The sequence below is a fragment of the Haplochromis burtoni genome, unplaced genomic scaffold (assembly GCF_018398535.1).
Source record: "Haplochromis burtoni strain Fernald_Lab_line unplaced genomic scaffold, NCSU_Asbu1 Contig_2, whole genome shotgun sequence".
Classification (NCBI taxonomy): Eukaryota; Metazoa; Chordata; class Actinopteri; order Cichliformes; family Cichlidae; genus Haplochromis; species Haplochromis burtoni.
In genome coordinates, this window is record NW_024582363.1 from 6,434,908 (window position 1) to 6,445,784 (window position 10,877).

Here is a 10,877-nt window from a genome sequence, read left to right on the forward strand (position 1 = left end):
GTGTCAATTTAACAAGCCTCTGGAGTAGTCAAGGTCACACGGTCTATATCGGCTTATAAGAATTCACGCAAGGATAAAAGAAAGATGTTTTACTATGTCTGAATTCCTTTGAAGATAATAATATTGACTCTGGGGGAGCTCATGTAAGGAATATCACTAGCACTAGGGCCATGCAGGACCTCCCCTTAAAAAAAAGAAAAAAAAAGTTTGAGGTTTTTTTTCACAACCCGTTGTAAGCAATCAGGCAAATAGAAGCTTGCAGTCGTGCAGTGCACAGGCTTTTCTTTTTTGAAGGCAGAGAGCAATGCTCAGTCTACTGACAGGCGAACTAGAAGACACACGAGAAGTCAGGGCATATTCTCATAGCACTAGCAGAGGGTAACACCAATAGTGGGTCTGCTGAACCCCATTTTCACTCTCCTGGGTGTCATTGCTCCTGAATGCACATTCAACCTCCTCTGCTGCTGGCAGTGAAGAACCGCAGATGCACTCAACCACAGGCTTTTCAACTCTGCATCTTTCTCAACACTTGCACCAAAGCGCTAGCTACGGGAAGAGGAAACACATGTTTTATTGACAGAACTGCAGGTGGTTTAAGTTTGATTTTCTGGTGGACTTGGAAGGTATTTTTTTGTTAGTTTGTTTTTGTTGCTTTTTGGTTGTTGTTTTTTTGTCTGGTTTTCTGGGAGGTGTGCTGTCGTTGGAGCCAGTATGTTTTCTATTTTTGTGGCATGTTTGGCATTCATCCCGTTGAGTTCAGGGCAGGCTCAGGTTGCCACACAGACTCAGGGACAGAGCCAGGGTGAAGGGCAGGACAGCTCTTCCACCCCGTGGAGGCAGGTGATTCAGTGGGAGAACAATGGCCAGGTTTTTAGCCTACTGAACAGTGGAGCTGAATACATTCCTGCTGGGGAAGGGACCCAGGACAGAGGTCCAAGGGTGGTTGTGGCAGATTCTCGTCCACGCTCTTCACGCAGACCTCAAGGAGGCAATGTCCGCAGACAGGCTCCTTCAAGAGGATCCTCTGAAACTGTCCGTGGACAGGCAAGGCATCCTTTTGGCTTTGGACAAGTGCCTGATAATTGGAGACAAACCACAGGTAGCACTGGAAGTAGCCAATTCCAGGGATCCTCTAGCAGTCGCTTCCGGCCATCTACAGGTTCTTCTTCAGTATCATCATCCTCTTCCTTTTCTTCATCTTCATATAACATACCAGCCTACCCACAGTACCCGTTGCCTCAACAGCCTCCTTTCCAACCAGTGCCTTATGACCCCAGTTTCGGGGATGTACCAGTCAGGAGCTACGAGCCCCCCTTTCAGCCTGTTATTGGTGGAGCGTATGGTGGAACAGGATATGGCACTGGACGAGGGTATACTGGAGGTATATATGGAGGTGGTTTGGCCCCTGTGCTCCCAGGCTCTCCGTCTGACTTTACTGATGATGGCTATCATTACTACCAGTCATATGGCTACGCATCCAATCCTGTGGTGCCTGCACGTGCTCCCCAGCTGCCATTTGCTGATGGTCTGGACCATAGATACACTCACAGTCTCTTCAATGAGGAAACTGCTCCTGCCATTCCTGCCCCTGATGCCAACCAGGCCCCTCCTGTGATAGTAGACAGATCAGGACCTGCTAATCAACCGCCAGTCAGGAGCCCCCAATATGAGCAGTTTCCTCCATTTGGAAGACCCCAGCCTCCCTTCGTACAATCCGTTCCCTCAGGCAGAAATTCTCTAAATTCTGCCGTTGAAAACCCTAATTCGAATGGCGTTAGTGTGTACCGACCAAATCAGAGAGGTAAAGTATGGTTTATTTTGGCATTGATAAACTAACACAGTGTATCTTTCATTGACCACTTTGGTTAGCGCATTTAGCTACATCTTAATAATATTAAACTAGGCTGTGACACAAGTGAAATGGCTTTAGATCCAAGATTGTGTTTGGTTTTCACGGAAATCTTGAAGCACTTATTATATTTGACATTTTCAGTTCAAACAGGGCACATGTTCAGTTCTAGGCATTCACCCAAGGTATTTCAGTCTGTGAGGCAAAAAATGAAAAGCTGGCCATCTGATCTCTCTTGTTGCTCTAGATATGAATGCAAAATATGCAAGACCGAGAGTAATAGAAAGGCCACCACCCTTTCAAGTACACTGTAAAGTTTTTCCAGTCATCTTCTTCCATGTTTATCAGAAATCTGAAGTAATCGGAATGAAACAGCTGTTTAAAATTCAACATCTTTCAGTTTACAAACAAAGAAAAGTCGACACAAGGTTCATCTTTTCCCACTTGTATGGTTATTGAAACCAGGTGCCGAGCAAAGCCTGCCAATGTACAGAGAGCAGACACAAGAAACCCTGTGTTTTGTGTGGGGGTGTGCTGTGCTTCTACAAAGTACACTGGTTCATGTTCGTGTGGAGTTTAGTAATGATGGTGGTGACCTCATAGGAGGGGGCTGGTGACGGGGTGTTGGTGGCTACCTCCTGGGTTTGATGGCAGTTGAGGGGAAACAAGGGAGGGTGATACAGTACTTCACCACTCCCTTAGGGGACGGGAGAGTGTGGAAAGTCCCTGTAACACATGGGGTCCATTGCTTCAGCTACAGGAAATCAAATAAATATTTAGTAAGAGTCCTCGGGGGAAGTATGAGGAGGGTCAAAGCATGCAGTGAACTGTCTTTGAAATGTTTATTTGCCATAGGTTATGATTTCTTTTAAACTATTAGCAATTAATAACACTCATTTTCATAAATTATTACAGTATTGTTCTCAGTAGGTAAAAGTTTATTTTCAGCACTATGTAGATTTTGAAATGACTTAGTTCAATGCAAACAACATGTGTGTCTATATTCTGCGTGCCAGAAGCTGTGTCTGGTTTGAATAGGGAGGAGATGAGGGCCTCCAATGAGATTCTCAGGCTGTTAATGCAGGTTTATCGTTTTGTTTTACTCAATAATCTGCCGTACTGCACAGCAGTCTCTCTAGTGTGCTGTACGCCTTACAAGACTCATTCATTAAATACTCTAGAGCTGGGAGCCATTTCCAAGGCACAAAAAGCCAACATGTGTGCAGATGCCTTAGCGCTCTCAGTAATCATTGTGATAAAGATTCAGTCACTGGGAGCTGTTGAAAAGCTGACATTTTTATTGCACTGCGTCACGGCAAGGCATTAAACTGGTACAGTATTATAATAACTACTCTGATCTATAGTAAAGTTGTGTTAAAGGTGATGTAAGAAGAGAAGTGTATTTACACTGTCATTTTTAATTTCAATTGTGTATTGTATCAGACACTGTGAAGCACAGAATACACACCAAGTATAATCTGTATCAGTTGCAATAACAAAAATTCTCATTACAAATAATTTCTACTAAAATCAGTTCAAAGGTAAAATACCAAGCACATAGAGGTCTTAGGTTAAGCGGAGGTGGGCAACATGGTAAATGTCATCACTGGCAACAAAAAAATGAATGTACAAATAGCTGCAGTTGTTTCTCAGGTGTTAACAGTGATTGTAGTGCACAACCACCAGCTTGAATGCCAGATAATATGCAGCCAATAGGATGTCACATACTACAATATGTTGCCCTATAACCATATGTGCAAAATTAGAACAGTTTAACAAGTTTGTTATATTTCTTGACCCACACTGGCTATGAGGCACTTTACATGAGCCACAACCCAGGCCTAGAAAGAGGAAAGGCTTAACTCATGTCTCTGCCATCCTCAGCATATAATAAGTTTATCAAATTATGATTAAAACGGAGACATATTTGCAAAATAAAGGTGATCAACCAAGGCCATTTACTTTATATTGCCACAAATGTGATTTTGTCTGTGTAGGCTTTGTGTGCCTCTAGTTTTGGAAGCTACTCCTTTACAGTGTTTTTGTGAATACTATGTAATCTTCAGTGAAGTTTTCTGGCAAAGAAATCTAACCCAGCTTTACCTTTATAGCTCAATATTCATATTCTCATATTCACCAGCAAAGCCTCCTACAGTCAGGAGTGAGAATAATTATACAGTAACTTGTACAGTGCTGCAGTTATTGCATTCATTACATTCACCACTATTTTCTCGCATACAAAGAAAAGATTTCAACATCTCACTAAAGTTAATCTGTAACATGCTCACTGACCACCAAAACTAAAATGTTTAATAAACATCAAAGATGCATCATAGATGCCATATTGCAAGAAGAAGTGGAAAATATAAATAAACTAATAAAGGAATATTTGAGTTTAGAGTTAACCATGTGGGTCAGATGTTGTGATTATGATTCTACATATTCAAATGAGAAGACTGAATTTTAAGTATTCCAATCTTTTTGCAGTAACAGCTCTAGCTCAACATGGGAGTATCTAGAAAGGGAGACCTCATGTCTTTTATTATCCTATATTCGATGGTATAAAAAGCTTGGCAAGATTCAGTTTCTTTTCTCTGTGCCCCACTTAGAGTGTAATGTGCGGCTTTGTCACATGCTGTTGAGAGCCGATCAGCTTTGGCGTCTCAATACACTTTATCCTTCTGAAAGAGACCCACTTTCACATCTCAAAAGATTAGGGGGCAGAGAACAAAGCCTTCCTAGGGTGAGGAGAAAATATTTGGAGTTGAGAGTTCTGTTGGAAAACCTCTGTGTTTCACACTGGTTTACAGTGTTTACATGGTCTGGCGCAGGAAGTCTTCCCCTGTCTTGTATGTGTTCTTCAGAGAGAGATGTCAGATGGGATATTTACACAGCCTCCTCAAAGGGAAAGTCCTTATTTAAACTTGCAAGTTGGGGGGGAAGACTCACCTGGATGTTAGATGCCAGGACATTTCTGTGTATTTTCCACAACATGCTACAACTAAACACATCATTCTGGGTCCTAAATCAAAAGTTTGTTTGTTTGTTTGTTTGTTTTTTACCCCCATTGCACTCGCACTACAACATGAATTAAAGATTGCACTTGATTTGGTGATTTCCAGGTTTAGAGGTCAGAAGGTTTGACTTTCAGTTGTTTGAACAAGCTCACATTTAAATGTGCCTGGCCTTTGCGAACCAAACAGAGAGAGGTGATAAGCCATGTCACAGACCATTGCTGGCAAGTCAGGCCTGCTTTTTTTTCTTTCAACTTTTTTTCCTCAGTTTTTCTAACAGATGTGGTCAGTGACCCACTTTAAAAACAGAAGTTGGTGTGAGATCATTGTTGTTTTGCCCTGGCACATACATTACATTCTCTCGCTCTGTCTGGCTTTCTCTATGTATCACTGTTTACTTTGCTACATCTCTTAATCTTTGTCACTTGTTTTGAGAAACAAAAATAGTGAAAAACCTGGGCTGAATTGCAACCAGCCCTTCTGTAATACTCTCAGACATTTCCAAATTTATCCTTGTCCCCAGCAGGTATGACTTGTCTGTTTGTTACATTTAAGGTTAAGCTGAAGTGACATGTTCATGTCAAAATTTGTATTTTGGAAGATCACATTATATTAGCCAAGCAAGTAGGCGAGCAAGGTATATATTTTTTTCCACCTTTTAAATAAATGATACTTTATATTTAATAAGACTGACACTATAAGTACATATAATCGGGGTGAGGCTGTATACTTCTTTTTTGTTTGGGGGATTTTGTAGATAATGGATTCAGATGTAACCCTTGTGCTCTTTGACCCCTAATTCACTTCTGTCAAAGAGGCCCCTCACAGCGAAAGTATCTCATTAGAAAGCCATGATAATAATCTGGAATGCACAGTAATTAGTGGTCACTGGGTCTATAGTGTAACCCACTCTTGACCTGTGGGCCATGTTGCCGAAATTTTGCCCATTATCTCTTCCATCAACACCACTCAATTTACCTTTCTCTTAAAAAAACAAACAAAAAAAAAAAACTTTGAAAACTAGGTGAACTTGGAATTTGGATTTTTTTAAAATGCATTTGTCTGCTTGAACTACAGCGAATTCATTACTACAGCATTCAAATTATATGTGTAAAAATATTTTTTGTTTCCAAATGTTAGAACTTCTTTTGTAGCACCATTGTGTGATACTGGATAACTTGGTGAATGACAACAGAGGCTGAAAACTCTATATGTTATTTCAGGTTTGCCTGACCTGGTCCCTGATCCCAACTATGTCCAGGCTTCGACGTATATTCAGAGAGCCCACATGTACTCTCTTCGCTGTGCTGCTGAGGAGAAATGTCTGTCCAGGTAAATACATCCTATGTTTGTTTATTCGTATATTTCTTTAGTTTTTGTGCTTGTGACAAATTCTTATTTTAAAAAGCTTAACCTTTTAATGTTCGAACCATGAAATAATTACCAAATATTGTAATTTCTTTGAAAATTGAGTTTATTGATTTTTTTTTAAAAATTAATTACATTTTAATTTCCATATATGGTTTGTAATTTGTATTGCATTTTCTACGAAATAAATTCCACAATACCCTTTTATTGTGGAATTTATTTCGTTTTTTCAGGGGGGTTGGGGGGGGGGGGCGTCACTCTTATGTAGAAGTGTATAAAAAACAAAAACAAATCTGTATGTATCGAATATGATACACTGGGCATTGAGGGGTTAAGGGCAGCATTGAGCCTGTTTGCAAAAACAGTAAATGGGAACACTAAATTGTGTAGCACTTTTCATAGGCTAGAGTCCTGTCCAGGTTACACACTTTGGTTTATGCATTAACAACAAAATGTAAAGTTTTATGAAAGACTAGCATGTTTTTATGAGCTGCTTCACCTTTGGGCAGCATTAACCGGCGAGTGAACCATCCATTATTTGAACTCAGCCTTCAGGATTATATCCATTCCGTGCAATAATTTCTGAAATAAATAATGAAAAAAGTTGACTAACAGCACAACTTACATGAGCTAAATCCTGGTCCCTTTAAAAGACTGGATAGAGGCTGTCCTTACTTTCATTTCTCAGTGTTGGTGAAAAGCATCCCCTGAGCCTCAGGCCTGGGCCCTTTGACTGCCTCTGCACTAAGGACACCATTGAAATGATGGAAGTGTGTTGTCCCTGTGGCTCCTCTATTTGCTCTCTTCCCATCACAAGCACAGCCATCCCTCAAAGCCCTTTCATATCCTGCTTGAGTCTGCAGCAATCACCCACAGATGGGCTGTTGTAATTTGCCATACACTCCAATGTCAACAACAGTCACAAGATGAATGGCTTAGATTTTCAGTGGTATTGTGAACTCGAGGTTGTGTCTCCTTTTTCGCACAAAAAGTTAATTGTGTATAGGTTGCGTTTTTTCCCCCCACTGCCCATGTTGAAACAGTGTGTTTGGAGAGATGGTTTTAATCTGTAGAATGAATTATTTAGTAACTATGCTCCTGCCTCGAAGATTTTCAGTTGGGCTCTTTTTTCCTTGTCTTAGTTATGAGAAACAGACGTGCCTGCATCCAACACTTCCCCTCATCATTTTTGTCTTCATGTATATGTGCACAATTTAGCTCTGCCTATACCTCTGAGACCACTGACTATGATGTGAGGGTCCTGCTACGATTTCCACAGCGAGTGAAGAACAAGGGAACTGCTGACTTCATGCCGAACAGGCCACGTCATACCTGGGAGTGGCACAGCTGTCATCAGTAAGTGCTTAATAATGTACAATAGTGCACAGCAGATTTCCAGATTCAGTTGAATGAATGCATTTATTTTAAACAATATATTTAAAATATGTCCTCATTGTTTTCTTAAAATTGTCAGTTTTAATTATTTCAACTTCAATTAAGAGAACATTTTTTGTTCTTTGTGCATGAGAGACAGGTACATACCATTAAGAATAATAAGAAATCCTTACAAGGATTAGTTGCTAAAAATGTAGAGTCGGAGAAGTATCAAATACGAATGGTTAAATACACTGAATCCACCAAAGCAAGAATATTCATCACACCCAAGCAAGCTGTGTTTTTGCACTAAGGAATAAAACATAAGCAACAGTATTTAACTACTGTGTGAATGGCAGTATAAAAAGCTTTATTGCCATATGGCCACATGAATGGGTATAGGACTGCATATCCAACTGGGACACCTAAAAGATTCTTTTTCAGTTTTTCAGTGCGATGTGAGGTCAGCTGTCTTGGGTGTCACACTATCATGAAAACTCTGTGTTGTAGCCTATATGATCACTTCACAAATAAGGACAGACCTTGAGCTGGTTGACTAAAAAAGTCCTGTTTCACTTTCAGTAATCTGAGGTTGGTAACCTGTGGAGTCCAGAGCCAAGCCACATTACACAAAAAATAATGGAATACAGCTGTGTTGGTTTGACCAATTTGACAAACAGAACTTTCACTGTCTTTCTCAGTACATAGAACTTATATAGAAATATGTCTTTAAGAGATATTAGGGAACTCGCTAATCTGATCGCCTCATGAAGACTGCTCTAGAGACTAGGTCCCCTAACAACATAAGGCTGATAGCCTCCTTAGGTTCTCAGATGAGATTCTGGACATGCTAACAGGGCCTTGGCTGAGGACCCCAGGCTGCCACCTGGCAAAAAAGGTGTTAGATGATCTTTACTATACTTTAGTGGAAGTCTAGTCTAGAATGTCTAGAATGTGCCTCAAAGTCTGCCAATTAAATCTTCAAATCAAGTCTAAAGTTAACCAGTAACTAAGAAGCTAAAATAGAAGTCATGTCCAGCTGGCTGCTGCATTCTGGACAAGCTGGAGTTTATTTAGTATATATATAAATTAAGCTGACTAAGATCAAATATTTATGAGAAGTAATGAAGGGGTGATTTGAGACATATTATTCTTTTCTTATATTATATTAAATGAAGGCTTTTTTTTTTAAATCTCCATTTCAACAAGTCTGCTTGCTGACACAGGATCAAGGCTCTCCTTACTTTTCTCATCTTAGAGGAATGTTGACTGGCCGTTAGGAGATTGGCAGTGTTGTTGCTGCTTGACATCAGTCTACATTTACACAGTGGTTCCCAAGAGGCAGAAAGCCAAGGCAATCATTCCGCTGACTGTGTGATCAGAATGACAAATCAATCAATTTTTCCTGTCAATCTATGACACCAGATCAAATTTCTGCTAAAGTATGATAGCACAGATATGGGTTACTGGGACAGAGTGTTTGGTTACAAAGAAGCCTCTTTAGGGGAAGAAAATCTCTAGCCCAGATTCTTACAATAAACTTTCCTGCCCTACATTTTTGTCAAATCAAGTGACAGTTGACAGTTTTGCCTTTCATTTCATCCACTCCTATTTTTTGCACACAGGTATGAAAAAAGGAGCTCTCTCTGAGCATCAATTGTTGTAAAATGTTGAAATTCTGTATCTTTTTTTTTACACGAATGAGAACAAAGAAATCCAGATAGATCATGTTTTTATTCCAGTGGTGAAAGAATCAGAAGTTCATTAAAACTGTTTGACTCATTTTTCACTAGTTACTAATAGAATTCTTCAGCCTGTGCTCTATTTATCTCACTCTCATATGTTACAACTGTATTAAGCTATGTGACCTTTTTGGTCAAAGATTACAGCCACTATTTATGCAGGTGCTTTGATGTATGTCTTCATATCCTGGTCCTCCACATTTTGGAAGGCAAATGGCAGGCCACTGCTAAATAGTTCTCAAAGAACCTACTGTAATTCCTGTGTTTTATAACCCTCGCTCTGATCTGAGGAACCCTCAAAGTCTTGTTTGTTGCTAGACGAGTGGAAAATGACTCACAACTAAGAAGGATTGGAATGTTTTGTACATTACCAATACAAGCTATTCTTGTTAAATCCCCTATATGTCCTTCCAACACTACATTCCCTATAGTTGACATAGTCAATAAGGGGATCCAAAAATCAAAAGAGGAGAGGGACCCTTCCAGGCATCTCGTCATCCAGCTTTGCTTCCTGCACCCTTTCTTTCTATTTCACAAACACATACACACACTTGCTGAAGATAATCATCTCAAGACTGCCACTGAAATGAATGCCAGTTGCAGGAACACAAACAAATGCTGTGTTTCAGCATTCCAGGCCTTCAAGTTCCCTCCTTGTTTTATACACAAATGTGAATGTATGCACTCACACAAATTGCGTGCGTACCCATTTACCCCCCAATAAAAAAACAGGATATAAACAGCCACAGTCATCGATATTTGTACGCCAAAAGAGACAAAATAATAATTTATGGCCTGAGTTAGAATGAAGACAGTGTTTAGCCTTAGATAACAACAGACAGGTTTCTACCTGAAATCATTCCCTAATTGGTTGGCTGTTCTATGGAACAAATGAGTCCTTGAATGGTCACTTGCTCCATCAGTGGAAAGTACCCACTTTTCCTTCCAAGCCATCCTTCAATCTTTAATGACTGTTCCAGTAAAAGCTGTTGCTGTGTTGAAACACAGGCTATGAAGTAAGGCAAAAGGGCAATATTTATATAGTCTGAGTGTCTGAGAGTAACGGATCCAGTGCTTACCTCACCCGCTATAGCTACAGTCTCCACCACGACGAAGCAATGGAGGAACTTAGCAATGATATAAAAAAAATATTACAACTACTAATTTAAGTGGTTCCTGTAATGCATAATGTATTGATTGTTTGTTTGTTTTTAAATTGGCATAGGCTTTTTTATTATTTGAATTTAGTTTTCCCCTACATTCTCCATATTAGACTACATCTATACATTAATTAATAGTTTTATAACTGTAGCTGCTTAGAATATAAATCTTGCTGCTATAACACTGTATCTGTATAACGAATAACATCATGTAAAGAAACCCATCAACTACTCCTTAAACTTATCACTGTGTTCCAGTGCTGGTGCAGGTATTTTCTTTGTAATTTATTGTCCTTGAAAACAGAACCATGTAAACTCAAGTTAAAGAAAATGCTTTAAACTTGTATATGTAGGAAAATAAAGAAAGGAA

The 10,877-nt window shown here is 39.7% G+C and overlaps 1 protein-coding gene across 1 annotated transcript in view; it reads left to right on the forward strand.

The window, feature by feature from the left end:
* Window positions 1-232: 232 nt before the first annotated feature.
* loxl1 (lysyl oxidase-like 1) overlaps window positions 233-10,877 on the forward strand; it is a 17,357-nt gene continuing 6,712 nt past the window's right edge. The window contains exons 1-3 of the mRNA XM_005912877.2: window positions 233-1,801; window positions 6,087-6,195; window positions 7,450-7,587. Of these exons, the coding sequence (XP_005912939.1) occupies window positions 712-1,801; window positions 6,087-6,195; window positions 7,450-7,587 (1,337 nt within the window). The 5' untranslated portion in view covers window positions 233-711. The remainder of the gene's footprint in view (window positions 1,802-6,086; window positions 6,196-7,449; window positions 7,588-10,877) is intronic.